General features: G+C 41.7%; 2 protein-coding genes across 10 annotated transcripts in view; one reads left to right on the top strand and one right to left on the bottom strand.

Moving 5' to 3' along the window:
- Positions 1 to 4,405, bottom strand: part of TOPAZ1 (testis and ovary specific TOPAZ 1) — a 61,400-nt gene extending 56,995 nt beyond the window's left edge. For 3 of the 7 annotated variants that reach the window (XM_086366297.1, XM_086366298.1, XM_086366299.1), the window contains exons 1-2: positions 3,798 to 4,405; positions 146 to 2,585 (exon numbers count right to left, since the gene is read on the bottom strand). In XM_086366297.1, the coding sequence (XP_086222423.1) occupies positions 146 to 2,585; positions 3,798 to 4,002 (2,645 nt within the window). In that variant the 5' untranslated portion in view covers positions 4,003 to 4,405. The remainder of the gene's footprint in view (positions 1 to 145; positions 2,586 to 3,797) is intronic. The other 4 variants (XM_086366302.1, XM_086366303.1, XM_086366300.1 and 1 more) reach the window with 3 other exon arrangements.
- Positions 4,161 to 17,614, top strand: part of LOC147348121 (uncharacterized) — a 182,562-nt gene continuing 169,108 nt past the window's right edge. For 2 of the 3 annotated variants that reach the window (XR_015151063.1, XR_015151054.1), the window contains exons 1-3: positions 4,786 to 5,699; positions 6,598 to 6,754; positions 8,332 to 8,383. Coding sequence is in view for 1 of the 3 variants with exons in the window: in XM_086366486.1 (XP_086222612.1) it covers positions 5,524 to 5,699; positions 6,598 to 6,754; positions 8,332 to 8,383 (385 nt within the window). In the remaining 2 variants the exon portion in view is untranslated. Of the gene's footprint in view, positions 5,700 to 6,597; positions 6,755 to 8,331; positions 8,384 to 17,614 lie in introns of all 3 variants that reach the window. The other variant, XM_086366486.1, reaches the window with a different exon arrangement.

Here is a 17,614-nt window from a genome sequence, read left to right as displayed (position 1 = left end):
TATTACATTTAATAAATAACTGGGTTGAAAAAATAATGGAGCATCAATATGATCACTGAATAAATTAGTGACACCTAAGACCAGAAAGTGCTTTTGAAACCTGCAACAATAATCTGCACCAAAAGGCATATTTGAACATGCATACCTCAAGTCATTGCTTGGTTCTTTTTTGTCTGGAAGTTCCATGTGCTTGGAGTCTGTCGATTGATGCTCTTCAGCAACATTGGGCTCCTGGCTTATCATGGGAACCTCTGAAGGAAATGAGAGTTCCCCTTCATTGGAGACTCCAAAGAGGTCTGGGTCATCTTGAATTACATCAATTAAGAGGACATCATCTTCATATGCTTTCAGAATATCTGGAAACCCCACTTTAATTTCTGAAAAGTTCTCAGTCATTTTTCTACCACTAACTTCAGAGGAAACTGCTTTGAATGGTTCTTGTTCATTGGAATAGAAGGTGGGATTTTTCTCTATACATCCAGGATCACAAGAAAATGTATTATTTTCAACTGTGAGAGAACCAGCTGCATTATTAGAAATAATATGGCCTGATGCAGAGATGTGGTTAGATGGTTGTTTATTATTACCTTGCTTTAAAAAGCTCGGAGCAATAATACAGGAATTCTTACTGCAGAATGAGTCAGAACTAGCTTGCACTGGAATTACACTACGTTGTATACTCAAAGATTGAGGTCCTGAAGTTACTGTGACAGCATTTTCTTTAGTCCTACTCTGCCTTACCTCTGCTCCAGATATACTGTCAAGAAGTTCTAGGGGACTATATACTTCTCTCTCTGATGACTTGGCATTAATTTCTTTTCTTTTTTCTGTTTTGTTCTTAAGTAAAGGAATTTTAAAATTAGTCAGCCGTCCTGTGTTCAGTATCTTAACTAGGTCTGGAACAACCAGTGCTTGCTTAGTAATGCATGCTTTTCGATGAACAGTTTTGCTTGTAGAGTTATTTGCTTCCTGACCATCCTGGGAAGCCACCATCAAATTCAGTTTTGTTAAATTCCCTCTATCTTTTTTTTTACTTCCTGTTAAGTTGTGAGTCATATTAGTCAATGAAGTATCTTCAGTAGTATTAGAAACTACCTCTGATGCACTTCTGCTTAGTTCCTCTGACTTCATTTTTTCATCATCATTGACTATAGGTTCCTTTATAACCACTGAAGTAGGTTCCACTGTAGAGACTGAAGGTAAACAATTTAAATTAGAATCCAATTTTTCTATACTTGAAGATGCACTGTTTGTTTCTGTTACAGAACTTTGTAGCATTAATTTGGAGTCAGTTAAGTGAGTTTGATTCATTTGATGTTTAAGAAAATCATCCTGCCTAGAACTTTGTGGCAAGGAAGCTTTTTTCCAACACTGGGCAGATATTCTAGCACATGAATAACAAGGCCAAGTTCTTTTGCCAGTCATTGGTATTGTTCTTTGACAGCTATATTTAGATTCTTCAGCTTCATTCTTCAAGCTTTCCCTAGAAGACCTCTTTTCAATAGGAAAGCAATCACTAAGTGACTTCACTAATGAGTTTTTCATTGACTTAAAATAATCTTCTGGTGGATCCATGCTGGTACATCCTAAAGGCTGTGAAACATTCTTTGTTTCTTCTTTTGAAAGTTGCTCAAGGGCTTTCTGAAACACAGCATTTGCACAATGTTCAGGACTTGTTTTTTTCCCTGTTTCTGGAAGACTTAATAAAGGATCCATTGGTGACAGCGTATTATTATTTACTTTTCTCAAAACTTTCAAAGAACTTTTTTTAGCTTCTAAAATCTCTGTTTCTTTACCATCAGCACCTGTTTGGTTTCCTTGTAACATCAGCTCAGATTTGTTACACATATTAGAAAACTTCATCTCAATAACCATTCCATTTCCTTTTTCAGACACCTTCATCCTTTTTCTGGATTTTCTCCCAATACTGCTCTCCTCTATTGAATGTTTAGTTTTTTCACTTTGAAGGCAGGAAAATAAGCCATTATTTTTACTTAGGTACGAATCATTTTCTTCAAGCAATAACTGACTTACTCGCATTACGTTTTCTTCAGTTTGTAAAAGCTGAGGAATATTGCTTGGATCAGTCTTATCTATGAGACTCCTAGGGTTTTCTTTCTTTGACTTTGAGGAATTTTCTGGTACATGCATACATCCTCCATCAGGTTTATATGCAAGGTTATTTTCATCATTACAATCCTTGGAATGGGAGAGACAACTGCAATCATGTAATTTTAAAATGGAATTATTTTCTACTCCAGGTGACAAGCTGTTACAAGAATATTTCAGAGTATTCTTGTACAGTTCATCTTGGAATTCAACCTTACTGTTTTGTGTAGCCTTATTTTCAGTCATTTTGAGAGCTGAGCTTTCTAAGCTTTTACATTTTTTAATTCGAATTCTTCTTTTAATACCTTCTACCAACCTTTCCTTACCCAAAGACTGCAAGAAAGCCATACTTTGAAATTCACTGCATTCCACTGTTGGGAAAGATTCCGAACTGGTTAATGATTCCTTTCTTACCAGGTCAATCCCTGGCTGTGGATCACCACTTGAGGCTTCAGTAACTTTTCTTTTTTCCTTGGCTGATCAAAACAACAAAACATACCAGAGAAGATTTTATATTGAGGGGGAAAAAGCAATACAAATTAAAATTAAACAAAACAAAAAAGTGAAGTCATCCATTTTTATTTCCCTGAATAGCTCTAGGAAAACATAGGTTTGTTTTTAAAATCAAAGACCTAATTTCTATTAAGGAACTACATGCGAACCTGTATAAATTCTAAGGTAACTGAATAACCTCTAGCATCATCACTCCACACTAGCCAAAGTGGCTCACTGGTAGGAGTCCCTTTTATAGTGCTGTGCTGTGCTTAGTTGCTCAGCTGTATCCGACTCTTTGTGACCCTATCGGCTGTAGCCCGCCAGGCTCCTCTGTTCATGGGGATTCTCCAGGCAAGAATACTTGAGTGGGTCGCCATGCCCTTCTCCAGGGGATCCTCCCAACCCAGGTCTCCTGTATTGCAGGCGGATTCTTTACTGTCTGAGCCACCAGGCTGCTGCTAAGTCGCTTCAGTCATGTCCGACTCTGTGCGACCCCATAGACGGTAGCCCACCAGCCTCCCCCATCCCTGGGATTCTCCAGGCAAGAACACTGGAGTGGGTTGCCATTTCCTTCTCCAATGCATCAAAGTGAAAAGTGAAAGTGAAGTCGCTCAGTCGTGTCCGACTCTTAGCGACCCCATGGACTGCAGCCTACCAGGCTCCTCCGTCCATGGGATTTTCCAGGCAAGAGTACTGGAGTGGGGTGCCATTGTCTTCTCCAAAGCCACCAGGGAAACCCAACAATTCTGGAGTGGGTAGCCTATCCCTTCTCCAGGGGATCTTCCCCACCCAGGAATGGAACCGAGGTCTCTTGTATTACAGGAGCATTCTTTACCAGGAGAGCTACCAGGGAAGCCCTCCTTTTATAGTACTTCTGACCAAGGCACCCTAACGGGACAAATATCTTTGTTTTCCCCCTTTCTGGTCAACCGTGCGCATCAGTAAAGTCCATGCAGATTCAAGTGAAAAGCTACCGATAAAACACGGGTGAAGGAGAATGGGTGCAAAGGCTAGAAAGGGAGTGACCCCTAAGTGCTCTCTTTCGGCGTGACCTCCCGCTTGCAATGGGAGCTCCGCCTCCTTCGCCGCTTCTAAAGTGGACCTGTCAGATGGGTCTGAAAGGCCCCCTGTCCCCCCAGCCCCTCCGCTCGCCGCCTCGCTAAGTAAGGCCTTCCCAGTCCCGGATGCCTCACCTGACTTGTCACTTTCCACCTCTTCTCTCCCAGACGCCCGAGCCACCATCCTCCTCTTTTGCCTGCTCTCCTCGAGCCCCTCCGCCTCAGGGCCGCAGCCTCCTGCCTCGCCTAGCCCTGGCCGCCGGCTTCTCTTCCTCAGGCCTCGAGCGTCGCCTTCACGCCCTGGGGCCGTCGTGGGGCCCGAGGGTGGAGCCCGCGGCATCCGCCCGGGGCTGCCAGTCTCCCCGCCGACGCAGGCCGCTTCCGCTCGCAGGAGCCCACACCAGCCGCGGGCAGGCTGCTCCTTCCGCCAGGTACCTGAGGCTCCGCCCCGCGTCTCTCGCCGCCAAGACCCCGGGACCGGAAGCGGAAGTGGGGCCCGCGCGGCCTGGTAGTGGCAAATACGACGAGGCTCAACGGGCGGAAGGACCGCGAGGCTCTGTGGCTGTCGCTTCTGGAGTTCACTGCGCGACCGTGAAGCCTCCACGTCGGTCGGGTCGAACCTTCCACTAGGCTGGACTCTCCTGGGACCATTCGGGGCCCCTCTCTCACCTGCCACCTCTCATGCCTGGTTGCTTTGAAAGACCGAGTGGCTTCTAACTCTACCCCTGACTTCTTGGGGTCCCGTTCCATCTGCCTTCCCGACGTTGTGTAGGCACCTCAGCCTCCTGTTATGCAAAACTGAACTTATTTTTCCTCACAGAGTTGCTCCTTTTGTACTGGTGGAAGTGCCGCTGTCTACCCAGCTGTCTGAGTAAGGAACCTGGAAACTGTCAGAAATACCCTTTCGACTTGATCCCTCACATCTGCATTCAGGACATCTGCTGGATTCAACCGGAGAAGGCAATGGCACCCCACTCCAGTACTCTTGCCTGGAAACTCCCATGGACGGAGGAGCCTGGTAAGCTGCAGTCCATGGGGTCACTAAGAGTCGGACACGACTGAGTGACTTCACTCTCACTTTTCACTTTGATGCATTGGAGAAGGAAATGACAACCCACTCCAGTGTTCTTGCCTGGATAATCCCAGGGAAGGGGGAGGCTGGTGGATTGCCGTCTATGGGGTCGCACAGCGTCGGACACGACTGAAGCGACTTAGCAGCAGTAGCAGCAGCTGGATTCAACTTTCTGTGTTTGTCAGCCACTCACCTTGGCTCCAGCTTGCAGACTCTGACTGACCTACTGCATCAGCCTACTGGATGTTACTCGTGCTTCCATCCTTGTGCTTTTTCAGTCAGCTTCCACCTGCTGCCAGGCCATGGCCTTCCATTGAAAGGGTATCTTGGCATTTCCCACCTTGGCCTTTCTTGAACCTCCTTTTCTCAAAGACTGAAACTAACAGAAAGTGTGTTATTTGCTCTTTCATGTATGGCCCCTGAATATTTGATTTTTGTCTCTCACTGCCACTGTGGGGGAGAAGATGTGCTTCATTGGAAATCTATGCACAGGAGTTACCTTTCTGCATTACCTGACTCTAATTCTGTTGGAGCTATTTTACAACTGTGTAAGTTGTAAGTGAGTGGTAGCAGTGCAAAATGGTGGTCTGTGGAAACACAAATTCTCTCCTACTGAAGTTCAATCGACTTTTGCACTCCCTGTGAAAGAAGATGGTTTTGCCTCCATTTATTTCAATATTTCTGGTCTATAAATGTGTCTATTCTTTGGTCTTGTCCTTTAAGCAGATGGTTATAAAATCTGCCTGATATGAGAAACAAAATCTTTAACATGTTCATTTTTATATCTATATGACAGTCATAATTTTGAAACTGAGCAGGACTCAAGAGAGTTTGGGTCTTCTGAGCATGAACTGCCAATACTCCTTGTTTGGTGCCCTGCAGATAATTACTGTGCCTTCCTTCACAACTGGTGATAGTAAATTGGCTTTCTTGTGCTGCGGGCAAAAGGACTCAAGTTCAGTTGGGTAAGAATTTTATGTTTTTGGGGGATGAAGGGTGGCTGTTTGTTAACACCACACATACCCTTGCCTGCATTTACCTCACGTTGGGCTACTGCTGGAGTTCCCTAGACTCCATGTGATCCAGCATGCCGATAGAAATAGAGTAGGGCAGTGACACAGATAATTTTAGAAATCCCACTAGGGGATTATGTATAGAGAATTAACTTTGGGAGACCATTATACATTAATGATTGCTCAAGAAAGGAATCAGAATATCATGAAACAAAACAGGCCTGCTTAACAATGTACCCATGTAATAAAAGCACAAGATATCCTCCAGGTCATTAGGTAAAAAAATGAGACCTGTATGCCTCATGCTGGCCGAGGTCAGCAAGGTAATGATCCTTAAGACAAGGACCTCTACACACCAAGTACAGGACATAGGGCAAAGATGACATTCCAAAGTAGAAGACCTCAAACGCTAATCTGAGATGATTTAACCACTTCTCTGCTGATTTGAATAGCACTATGACATTCCTGGTTTAACCATATAGGGTCAGTAACCTGCCATGAGGGAGAAGCTAATGATATAAGCCTACTCTCTACTCAAAAAATGAGGAGGAAGGTGGTCTTCTCCTCCTCCCCACTTTTCCATTGACTACAAAAATGAAGCCCTCTTTGTTCTCAGGGAAGAGCTATCTTGCCTGCCCTCTTATATCCTTCACAAGCATCCTATACTAATGAACCCACTTTTTACTTACTACTTTGTCCCTCAATGAATTCCTTCTGTGCTGAGACACAAAGAACCTGAGCTTCATTAATTCCTGAGAAAAGTTGTTCAATACCTGTGCTGGTTCAATATATGCTGGTCCTGGAAATTCTTTTGCTTGTCTGCTTGATGAAGTACAAATTTCCCTTCAAGATTCAATAAGGATCACCCCTCAAGGATGCTTCCCAGCTACCTTTCTCCTTATACTTGGAGAAGTGAGATGTTCCTGCCTGTCAACACATCATTTTCAACTGTTTACTGGTATAGTAAGTCCCCTACATATAAACCTTCAAGTTGTGAACTTTCAAAGGTAAGACTACATGTTTGCCTGTCCATTTACGTAGTAAGTTAGTTCACATGTCTGGTGTACATTGTCATGTGTGTGCATTCTGTACAGGTGGTTGTGTTTTGGGGTACTTTACAGTATAGCACTATTTTTTGTGTTTGTTTTTTATGTATTTGTGTGAAAAGTATAAACCTGTAGAGTGCTATGTACTAATCAGCTACATACAGTACTATGTAGCTGATTGTGTTAGTTGGGTGCCTAGGCTAACTTTGTTGGACTTATAAACAAACTGGGCTTATGAATATGCTCTCAGAATGGAACTCATTCATATGTAGGGGACTTACTGTATGTTCCCCTCAGGGCAGGTACTTTCTTTTTTTAAAATTAATTTTGGAGTATAGTTAATTTAAAATGTTGTGTTTCTGCTGTACAACAAAGTAAATCAGCTATATATACATTGGCATGTATCCACTCTTGTTTAGATTCTTTTCCAGGTATCTTCTTTTATCTTTGCATGTTGGTTTGTTTAATCTTTGTATGTTAAAAGAGGAGATTGATGATGTTGAACACAATGTATATTACGCATTAAAAAATAGTAGGTTTGGTTTAGAGTACTGTGGCAGTTTGGATGAGTGAAATATCCTTAGGAGCTTCTAGAAAATAGAGCTTGGGTAAAGGAGGTGTAAAGAACCTAGAATTTTTTTTTTTTTCCTGCTTGGAAATATCCCCAGTAAAAGGAAAACCAGTTGAAGAATAGCAGAATTTAGAAAAAGTAATTTTAGGGATTTCAGGCTACATGCTTATTCCAAGTTCACTTTGTGCACCAGTTTCCTTATCTGTGAAATGAAATAAGAGCACATCCTGAAGGAAACCAGAATCTGTCATCCCAAAATATGTCTCTTTGACATAAACATTTTTTTGAGCTGAAGGCAATTAAACAGCAGGAAATGCAGGGAAAACTCTCTACCCTCCCCCATTTCTACCTAGAGGCAAGATATAAATTCTCCTTTACTGGAGATGACTCTCAACTCTCTGCAGCTGAGAAATGGTACTAGAGGAATCTGCAAATAAAATTTCCTCGATTAGTGTCTTCCCATATATTTACCTTCCTGCAGTTTGCCACTCTTAGAAACCTAAAGATACTTTCCCTTGTCCTGTAATTTCTGTGTGGGTTTATTGTTCCTTGTTGAAGATGCTAGAGAAGGTGAGTTCTAAAGAGTTCTCATGAGAATGAAAGTTGCTAATATTTGTAAAGCGCTTAGAACAATGCCTAGCAGATTGTAAACACTAAGATTTGTTAAATAAAAACCTCTATATTGAAAGATAAATCCTATATAATTCTAATATTTACTATCTTCAAAATAAACATTGCTACCAAGATCTTAGTAAAATAAAGATAAAAATTCAAGAATCCAGCTTCCTTGGTCTGAATAAAAACAGATGGTCTTAAACTCGGCTATAGGCCCAGGAATTTAAAGACGTATGCTTATAACTGTTGAAATGCATGAAAGAGAAATGGGAAGAGCTTAGTAGCATAGGAAATTGCAAAATCAAGCTCACTGAATGTTCTGCATAAAAAAAAATTATAATCTTTATTACAGGTTTTAAATTCCTCATACCAAACTGCTTTTATGGAAAACTTAAGGAGATTAGGTATGTTTATACAAGTTTTCTTCTGTCCTCTTCTGTGAAATGATTATCATAATCCTACTATTGTGCTTTGCAGTATCTGGAAAGGGCAGGCACAGTTGTTTACCAGAGAACTCAATTTTCCTGGTGGCAGATCTCACATACTTGGTAGTTCAGAAGATTGAGCAGAATGTTTACCCCACATTTACCCTTACCTATTGAGCCACATCTCGGTCGATAGACTCAGCCCTTTGTGGGTACCTGGGGGGCTCTTCTCTTCTAGTTCTTTTGTGGAATCTGGAGTCGCAAAACATACCTCGGAGGACCCTTAAGACAGTGGAGTACAGTTTATTATGCCAGCGGATCCAAGGGAAATCAGTTCCCAACAAGAACCCTGGTGTTTCTGAGAGGCCCAGTTTTATACCCCCCGTACTACGTGACTGGTTACATGTTAGCAACATCTTTGTTGTATATGATTGAGTTTTACAACAAGTAGATGCTAGAGAATACACAATTAAGGTTAAAGGTGGGGAACAATGATTATACATCAAGGGGGAATGTCTCCATGGTTAATCTAACGGGCAGCCTGACCTCAACTACAATCTCCGTTTGTCATCTGTAAGGAGGGAAGTTTCCAGGAGACCTGGTTTTCACTAGCAATGGTTTCCTCACTCTTGGGCAGGGTTCAGGCCCAGTTCACATCCTGTCTTTAAGATGGATGACAGGCTTCAAGATGGAGTCTCTCCTGCTTTCCTCACACTGGCTCCAACAGTTCCCTCCCCACTTTTTATTTTCTACACTTTCCCCCTTGTCTCTGAATCCTGATGGACACTACTGCTTAGCCCTTGAAGTCAACTTTGGGGTCACTGCTTTACCCATGTCCTTTGTGCATGGCAAGCCCTAGGTTTATGCTGGAAAGATGACAGCAAAGTTACATTCTCTGTATTCTCCAACTAAAGTTGTAGTTGACTTATGCACAGGACTGGCTACACAGTTTGTGGGGCTCAGTACAAAATGAAAATGTACTTTTTGGAGACCTTCTGATGAAGATAAAGGATTTTGAGACACAGCAGAGCATTAAACCAAGTGTGGGGCCCTGTGTAACCACACAGATTGTGTGCCCATGAAGCTGGCCCTATAGAAACATGGTCTAACCCTTTAAATGTTAAAAAAAAAAAAAAAAAAAGTCAATGAACCTATTATACCTCTAGGGAGAAAAAAAAAAAAAAAATCAAAGATTTCAAAATTGGCCTGTGGTCCCAAATATTTTGCTTCCAATATTAGAGTCCAGACTTGGAAACTCAATTAACTTTTTTAAAAATTTTAAATTAATTTATTTTAATTGGAGGCTAATTACTTTACAATATTGTAGTGGTTCTTGCCATACATTGACATGAATCAGCCATGGGTGTACATGTGTTCCCCATCCTGACCCTCCCCATCCCATCCCTCAGGGTCATCCCAGTGCACCAGCCCTGAGCACCCTGTCTCATGCATTGAACCTGTACTGGCAATCTATTTCGCATATGGTAATATACATGTTTTAATGCTATTCTCCCAAATCATCCTACCCTCACCTTCTCCCAGAGAGTCCAAAAGTCTGTTCTTTACATCTGTGTCTCTTTTTCTGTCTCACATATAGGGTCATCATTACCATCTTTCTAAATTCCATATATATGCATTAATATTGGTGTTTTTCTTTCTGACTTACTTCACTCTGTATAATAGGCTCCAGTTTCATCTACCTCATTAGAACTGATTCAAATGCATTCTTTTTAATAGCTGAGTAATGTTCCATTGTGTATATGTACCATAGCTTTCTTATCCATTCGTCTGCCGATGGACATCTAGGTTGCTTCCATGTCCTAGCTATTGTAAACAGTGCTGCGATGAACACTGGGGTACATGTGTCTCTTTCAATTCGAAACTCGATTAACTTTTTATCCACTAGGGGGCCCCAGATACAGAGCATCCAAGGATGAGGCACCATTCTTTTATCTGGCTTCAGGAACTCTCTGCTCTTTAAAGTAAGAGCCTTTGATTGTGTCATTGAATCAGATAAAGTCTATTACTCAATGTAATAAGTTCAAAATGAAGAACCATGGGAATTTGTCAGCAGAACAGGACCTCAGAAATCATCCAGTCTAACCTCTTCATTTTACTACTGTGAGGTACAAGAAGCTAAGTAATTTAATAGTGCTGTAAATCAGTCATTTCCTAAGTGTTTCCTCTGTTTGCTGCTGAGTCGCTCACACTTCCAAGTAGCTGTTCTTCACGAGACAATCACCTCTGGTCTGAGAGAGAGTGAAGCAAGCACAAATTTGTTCTCCTGCTTCTGCGTGTGGCTGCACACCTGTTTAAGGATGTCTGTGGTGCATATACCCATGTTCTAGCATCTCTGTAAAGGATCTTGTATTTATGCCTCTCTAATTTTCCAGTTGAATTAGCACCAGCATTGTTGTCTGTTATATCCTTGGTGGAGGAGGGAGTTCCCTTTTCACTTTCCATTGTGGGAAAACCTCAAAGAGGAGGGGGCTATGCCTGTGTTATGGTGTCAAGATCAAGTTTGCCAAGGGATAGAGTGGGTGGTTGTCTAAATGGTTTCATTTGAAGTGTGAGAGGGAACATTTCCTCCTATTTAGTCTTTTTAGCCACTCAAGAGAACGTGTTATGTTTGTATATACACTGATGACTTTGTATCTCCAGCCCAGTGTCCTGCTTTGTAGTCCCTTGTCCACGCCTTGGATCCAAATGGCTGGGATAAACAGTTCCTTGAAGACTTGGACTCATTTAGCAGAGAGCAGTCACCAAGAGTTTTGCTTTCCCGCTTCAGGGATTCCTCCAGTACCCCAAGCAGACATCTGGCTTCATCCAGGGAGTGGGCAGCTAGCTAGTGCAGTATTGTTAGCATGCCTGGAGAAACCCTCAACCAGCAGGGGTAGGGAGCTAGTGGATAAATCCTCCTGCCTCCTGCCTTTCAGATAGACAATCCTGGAGGCTTTGGTATATTTTCTTAGGCATCTCTGAAGATTTGAGCCCTCATTGCTCATGCCAGCAATCTTAATATCATGCTTTTTTTTTTTAGATTAATTTTTGTTGGCGTATAGTTGACTTACAATGTTGTGTTAGTGTCTGATGTATAGCAAAGTGAATCAATTATACATATACATGTATCCACTCTGTTTCAGATTATTTTCCCAAATAGGTCATTACAGAGTATTGAGTAGTGTTTCTTGTGCACTACAGTAGATTCTTATTTGTTATCTATTTTATGTATAGTAGCGGGTAGCATCGGAGAAGGCAATGGCACCCCACTCCAGTACTCTTGCCTGGAAAATCCCATGGGTGGAGCAGCCTAGTAGGCTGCAGTCCATGGGGTAGCTAAGAGTCAGACACGACTAAGCGACTTCACTTTCACGCACTGGAGAAGGAAATGGCAACCCACTCCAGTGTTCTTGCCTGGAGAATCCCAGGGACGGCAGAGCCTGGTGGGCTGCCGTCTATGGGGTCATACAGGGTCAGGCATGACTGAAGCGACTTAGCAGCAGTAGCAGTAGCAGTGGGTAGCATACCTTTTTATTGGTCTCACTGTCCCTATCCTTACCACTGGCCCCTCTAAGTGACTTACACATTGGTGCTTGCCTTGGTCTCTGTCGCAGCTGAGATGGTATCTGTTTGACATTTTAAATTCCCATGCCCCAAATATGACTGTTGATTTCCCCATTTCTCCCATAGCTTCATCAGCTCAGCTCAGTAAACAATAACTCTATAATTCTAGTTACTTAGATTCATGTTGGAATCCTCTCTCTCACTAGCCCACATCTCTGCTCCCATTCAATCATCAGTAAACTTGGCCTGTTTTCCTTATAAACATCCCAAATGTCCTCATTTCTTATCTCCACCACTTACGTCCATTAGCCAGGCTACCATCTTTCTTATCAAACTACTCATTCCTCTATTTCTAATTTTGTCTCACTATTCTTCACCTGATAGTCATGTTGATTTAGTAAAATCCAAGTTGTCTCTGTCGCTGAACCATCCAGTGGGTACCCACCCTATTTAAAATAAAATCTCAAGGCCTTCTGAAGTTTCACAGGCTCTACATAATGATGTCTCTGGCATCCCCTCACCCTAATTAGATCACACTCTTCTTCCTTGTGGGGCTTTAACCCAGTAGTCTTCTCATTATCACTTGAATATGCTAAGTGTGTTCTCTTCTTGGGGCTTTTGCATTTGCTCCTCCCCTGTCTAGAATGTCTCTTCTCATCAGAATCTATTAGTATATGCTCCATGCCCTGACTTCCCTCAGGTCTTTGCTGAAATGTTCCTGTAGAAAGAGACTCTCCCTGACCAAGCCAAAGAAAAAACAAATCTGGACTTAGCAAGGGGAGACTTCTGTTCAAAAGGATTATTGCAAGGCGGGGGGAAAGACAACTGCAGGGGAAAAAACACTTTGACCATAAGATTTACAAGTGCCTCCAGAGTTAGGCAAAAAGTTGTGTTTTTTTTTAAGTTTATTTTTTAAGATTGAAGTATAGCAAGGCAAAGGCTCATAGTTTTGCCAAGAGAACGCACTGATTATAGCAGACACCCTCTTCCAAAAACACAAGAGAAGACTCTACACATGGACATTACCAGATGGTCAACACCAAAATCAGATTGATTATATTCTTTCCAGCCAAAGATGGAGAAGCTCTATACAGTCAGCAAAAACAAGACCAGGAGCTGTCTGTGGCTCAGATCATGAACTCCTTATTGCCAAATTCAGTCTTAAATTGAAGAAAGTAGGGAAAACCAATAGACCATTCAGCTATGAAGTGAAGTCGCTCAGTCATGTCTGATTCTTTGTGACCCCACGGACTGTAGCCTACCAGGCTTCTCAGTCCATGGGATTTTCCAGGCAAGAGTACTGGAGTGGGTTGCCATTTCCTTCTCCAGGGAATCTTCCCGACCCAGGGATAGAACCTGGGTCTCCCGCATTGGAGGCAGATGCTTTACCCACTGAGCCACCAGGGAAGCCCATTCAGGTATGACCTAAATCAAATCCCTTAAGATTATACAGTGGAAGTGGGAAATAGATTTAAGGGACTAGATCTGATAGAGTACCTGATGAACTATGGACAGAGGTTCGTGACATTATACAGAGGACAGGGATCAAGATCATCCCCAAGAAAAAGAAATGTAGAAAAGCAAAATGGCTTTCTGAGGAGGCCTTACAAATGGCTGTGAAAAGAAGAGAAGCCAAAAGCAAAGGAGAGAAGGAAAGATAAACCCATTTGAATGCAGAGTTCCAAAGAATAGCAAGGAGAGATAAGAAAGCCTTCCTCAGCCATCAGTGCAAAGAAATAGAGGAAAACAATAGAATGGGAAAAACTAGAGATCGCTTCAAGAAAATTAGAGATACCAAGGGAACATTTCATGCAAAGATGGGCTCAATAAAGGACAGAAATGGTATGGACCTAACAGAAGCAGAAGATATTAAGAGGAGATGGCAAGAATACACAGAAGAACTATACAAAAAAGATCTTCACAACCCAGATAATCATGATGGTGTGATCACTCATCTAGAGCCAGACATCCTGGAATGTGAAGTCAAGTGGACTTCAGGAAGCATCACTATGAACAAAGCTAGTGGAGATGATGGAATTCCAGTTGAGCTATTTCAAATCCTAAAAGATGATGCTGTGAAAGTGCTGCACTGAATATGCCAGCAAATTTGGAAAACTCAGTAGTGGCCACAGGACTAGAAAAGGTCAGTTTTCATTCCAGTCCCAAAGAAAGGCAATGCCAAAGAATGCTCAAACTATCACACAATTGCACTCATCTCACACGCTAGTAAAGTGATGCTTAAAATTCTCCAAGCCAGGCTTCAGCAATACGTGAACCGTGAACTTCCTGATGTTCAAGTTGGTTTTAGAAAAGGCAAAGGAACCAGAGATCAAATTGCCGACATCCACTGGATCATCAAAAAAGCAAGAGAATTCCAGAAAAACATCTATTTCTGCTTTATTGACTATGCCAAAGCCTTTGACTGTGTGGATCACAATAAACTGTGGAAAATTCTGAAAGAGATGGGAATACCAGACCACCTTACTTGCATCCTGAGAAATCTGTTTGCAGGTCAGGAAGCAAGAGTTAGAACTGGATATGGAACAACCCACTGGTTCCAAATAGGAAAAGGAGTACATCAAGGCTGTATATTGTCACCCTGCTTATTTAACTTATATGCAGAGTATATCATGAGAAACGCTGGGCTGGATGAAGCACAAGCTGGAATCAAGATTGCCGGGAGAAATATCAATAACCTTAGATATGCAGATGACACCACCCTTATGGCAGAAAATGAAGAAGAATTAAAGAGCCTCTTGATGAAAGTGAAAGAGGAGAGTGAAAAAGTTGGTTTAAAGCTCAACATTCAGAAAACGAAGATCATGGCATCCGGTCCATCACTTCATGGGAAATAGATGAGCAAACAGTGGAAACAGTGGCAGACCTTATTTTTTTGGGTTCCAAAATCACTGCAGATTTATGCAGTGACTGCAGTTATGAAATTAAAAGATGCTTAGTCCTTGGAAGGAAAGTTATGACCAACCTAGACAGCATATTAAAAAGCAGAGACATTACTTTGCCAACAAAGGTCCATCTAGTCAAGGCTATGGTTTATCCAGTAGTCATGTATGGATGTGAGAGTTGGACTGTGAAGAAAGCTGAGCGCTGAAGAATTGATGTTTTTGAACTGTGGTGTTGGAGAAGACTCTTGAGAGTCCCTTGGACTGCAAGGAGATGCAACCAGTCCATCCTAAAGGAAATCAGTCCTGGGTGTTCATTGGAAGGACTGATGTTGAAGCTGAAGCTCCAATACTTTGGCCACCTGATGCAAATAACTGACTCATTTGAAAAGACCCTGATGCTGGGAAAGATTGAGGGCAGGAGGAGAAGGGGACGACAGAGGATGAGATGGTTGGATGGCATCACTGACTCAATGGACATGAGTTTGGGTAAACACCCAGAGTTGGTGATGGACAGGGAGGCCTGGTGTGCTGCAGTTCATGGGGTCACAAAGGGTCAGACAGGTCTGAGCGACTGAACTGAAATGAACCGAATAGTTGATATACTGTAATTTGAACATACATAATATTTATTGGATATTTTCTTTATGTCAAGTATTGTCCTAAGTGGTTTATATCCACTACATCATTTAATTCTATGAGATAGTTAACAGTATTGTTATTTCTGTCAACTACAAATTGGCACTTACGAAGAGCAATGCCAATGACTGAACAACAAAGGCATTTGCCCTCTGCCTCTATGGAGACTGAACCGTGTGCTGCTATAACTGTTGACCTTCAACAACTCCTGAGGGAGTTCAGGGTGGAATGAGCACTCTATGTTCCAGGGAATCTTGGTGGGACAGGTCTTTACATAGTTGGATGTTTTTAGGAACAGATTTTATGATCTCAATCCTTGTATCTCCTCATATCTAGAGAAGCAGTAAATCCCTTCATGGTGACATCAGATCCTCATGACTAACAAAAAACCTTTTGTAAAATGAGTACTTAATGGTATTGAACTCCCCTTTCACCGAAACCTTATATATTGACCTTCCCCCACTGCCACTTTGGAGCAGTCTGTCAGAGCTATCTGAGATGCTGCCTTCCAAGGTGCAGTCCTCATTTTGCCCCAAATAAAACTTGCACCTCTCAAGTTGTGCATCTTTTTTAGTCGACATCTCCTTTTCACAGATGAGAAAATAATACTAAAAGCCAATGAATGCCAAAACAGTGAACATCAAAGGGAGAGGAAACCACAGTATGTACAATGTATATGCACAGTACCATTATTTATATACACAGTTCAAAAATGCATTATCTGAATCACCAAAAATATTTAATATGGGCAGATGCTATGCAGTATATTTAAATATTTCAATCTAAATGACCTCTCATTCAATATTTAAAGGAGTATTCAGTTTTTCTAAAAAATGCTCTTGTCTCAAAAATATACTTCTGGCCACATGTAACTCATGAACATTTGAAAGGTAAGGTGTACAACTGAGAAAATGAACTTTTAATTTTATTTATTTTAATTATAGTTTACTATTTTTTTTTATTGAAGTATAATTGGTTTACAATGTTATGTCAGTTTTTGGTGAACAGCAAAGTGATTCAGTTATATATTTATCTATATATTCTTTTTCAGGTTCTTTTCCATTATAGATTATTACAAAATATTGAGTATAGTTCCCTGTGCTATGTATTATGACATTGTTGATTATCTAATTTATATATATTAGTGTGCATATGTTTATCCCAAACTCCTAATTTACCGCTCCTCTCTTTCCCCTTTGGTAACCATAAGTTTGTTTTCTATGTCTATGGATCTATTTTGAACTTTTGGTTTCATATTATCTTCATTAATATAATTTAAATTTTGAAACCAGAAACTGTCTTTGTAGGACACCATCTCACTTTAACCTTTGTGTAGAATAAAGTAGGAGTGTAGTTCACAAACTGGCAAAGTACATCTTTTCACATACACATAAACACATCACTGATCTAGTTGGTATTAATGGGTTGATTCAGAGAGTTTATTTATAGAGAAGAGTATATAAAGCTAGAAGGAACTGGGTTTTGAGTAGTGGAAGGACAGGGTGGCATTGATAGTAGATCAAAGGATGTGTGACCCTGAGGCCAGCCTGTTTTCTGGAGGTGGGAGTGTGGTATGCTGGCTCAGGGTGATTTGAAGGTAGGCCAAAGTTCAGGAACCTGGAGGGAGGAGAGAAGCTTAACCAAAGTCTGATAAACAGGCATTTTTTTCCAGTTGATCAGTGGGGACAAACTTCAGCTAATCATTTACAAGGCAAAGAAAGAGAATTTTGAGGGTAGATAGTCTTATCTGAGTTATGGGAGAAAAGGTAGCTCTTTGCAGTAGCAGTTGTCTAGAACACAAAGGACAGCGGGGGTGGGGGGGTTGGGTTGGGGGTGAAAGGTGGGAAGTGGGGGCATTCCTTAATCTTGCCTGTTTTGCAGGATCATAGGACCCAGGTAGGTTTAACATGGACACCACTGGAAGATGTGATAATCCTCCACTGCACTTTCCTGGTCTTGTTAGGGGAAGCAAACCACCCACCCTGGCCAGGCACCATAGTAACTATTTGCATGAGTTGTTTTACGTACGACAGGAGGTCCTGGTAAGGAACATGGAACTAATAAGCCACCACCAACCAAAAGAGTTCGGGAAAGGTCAAAAGGAGAC

The sequence above is a fragment of the Bos grunniens genome, chromosome 22, assembly GCF_055505025.1.
Source record: "Bos grunniens cultivar Pamir isolate PY7600 chromosome 22, Bosgru_T2T1.0, whole genome shotgun sequence".
NCBI lineage: Eukaryota > Metazoa > Chordata > Mammalia > Artiodactyla > Bovidae > Bos > Bos grunniens.
This window is presented reverse-complemented; position numbering and strand designations above follow the sequence as displayed.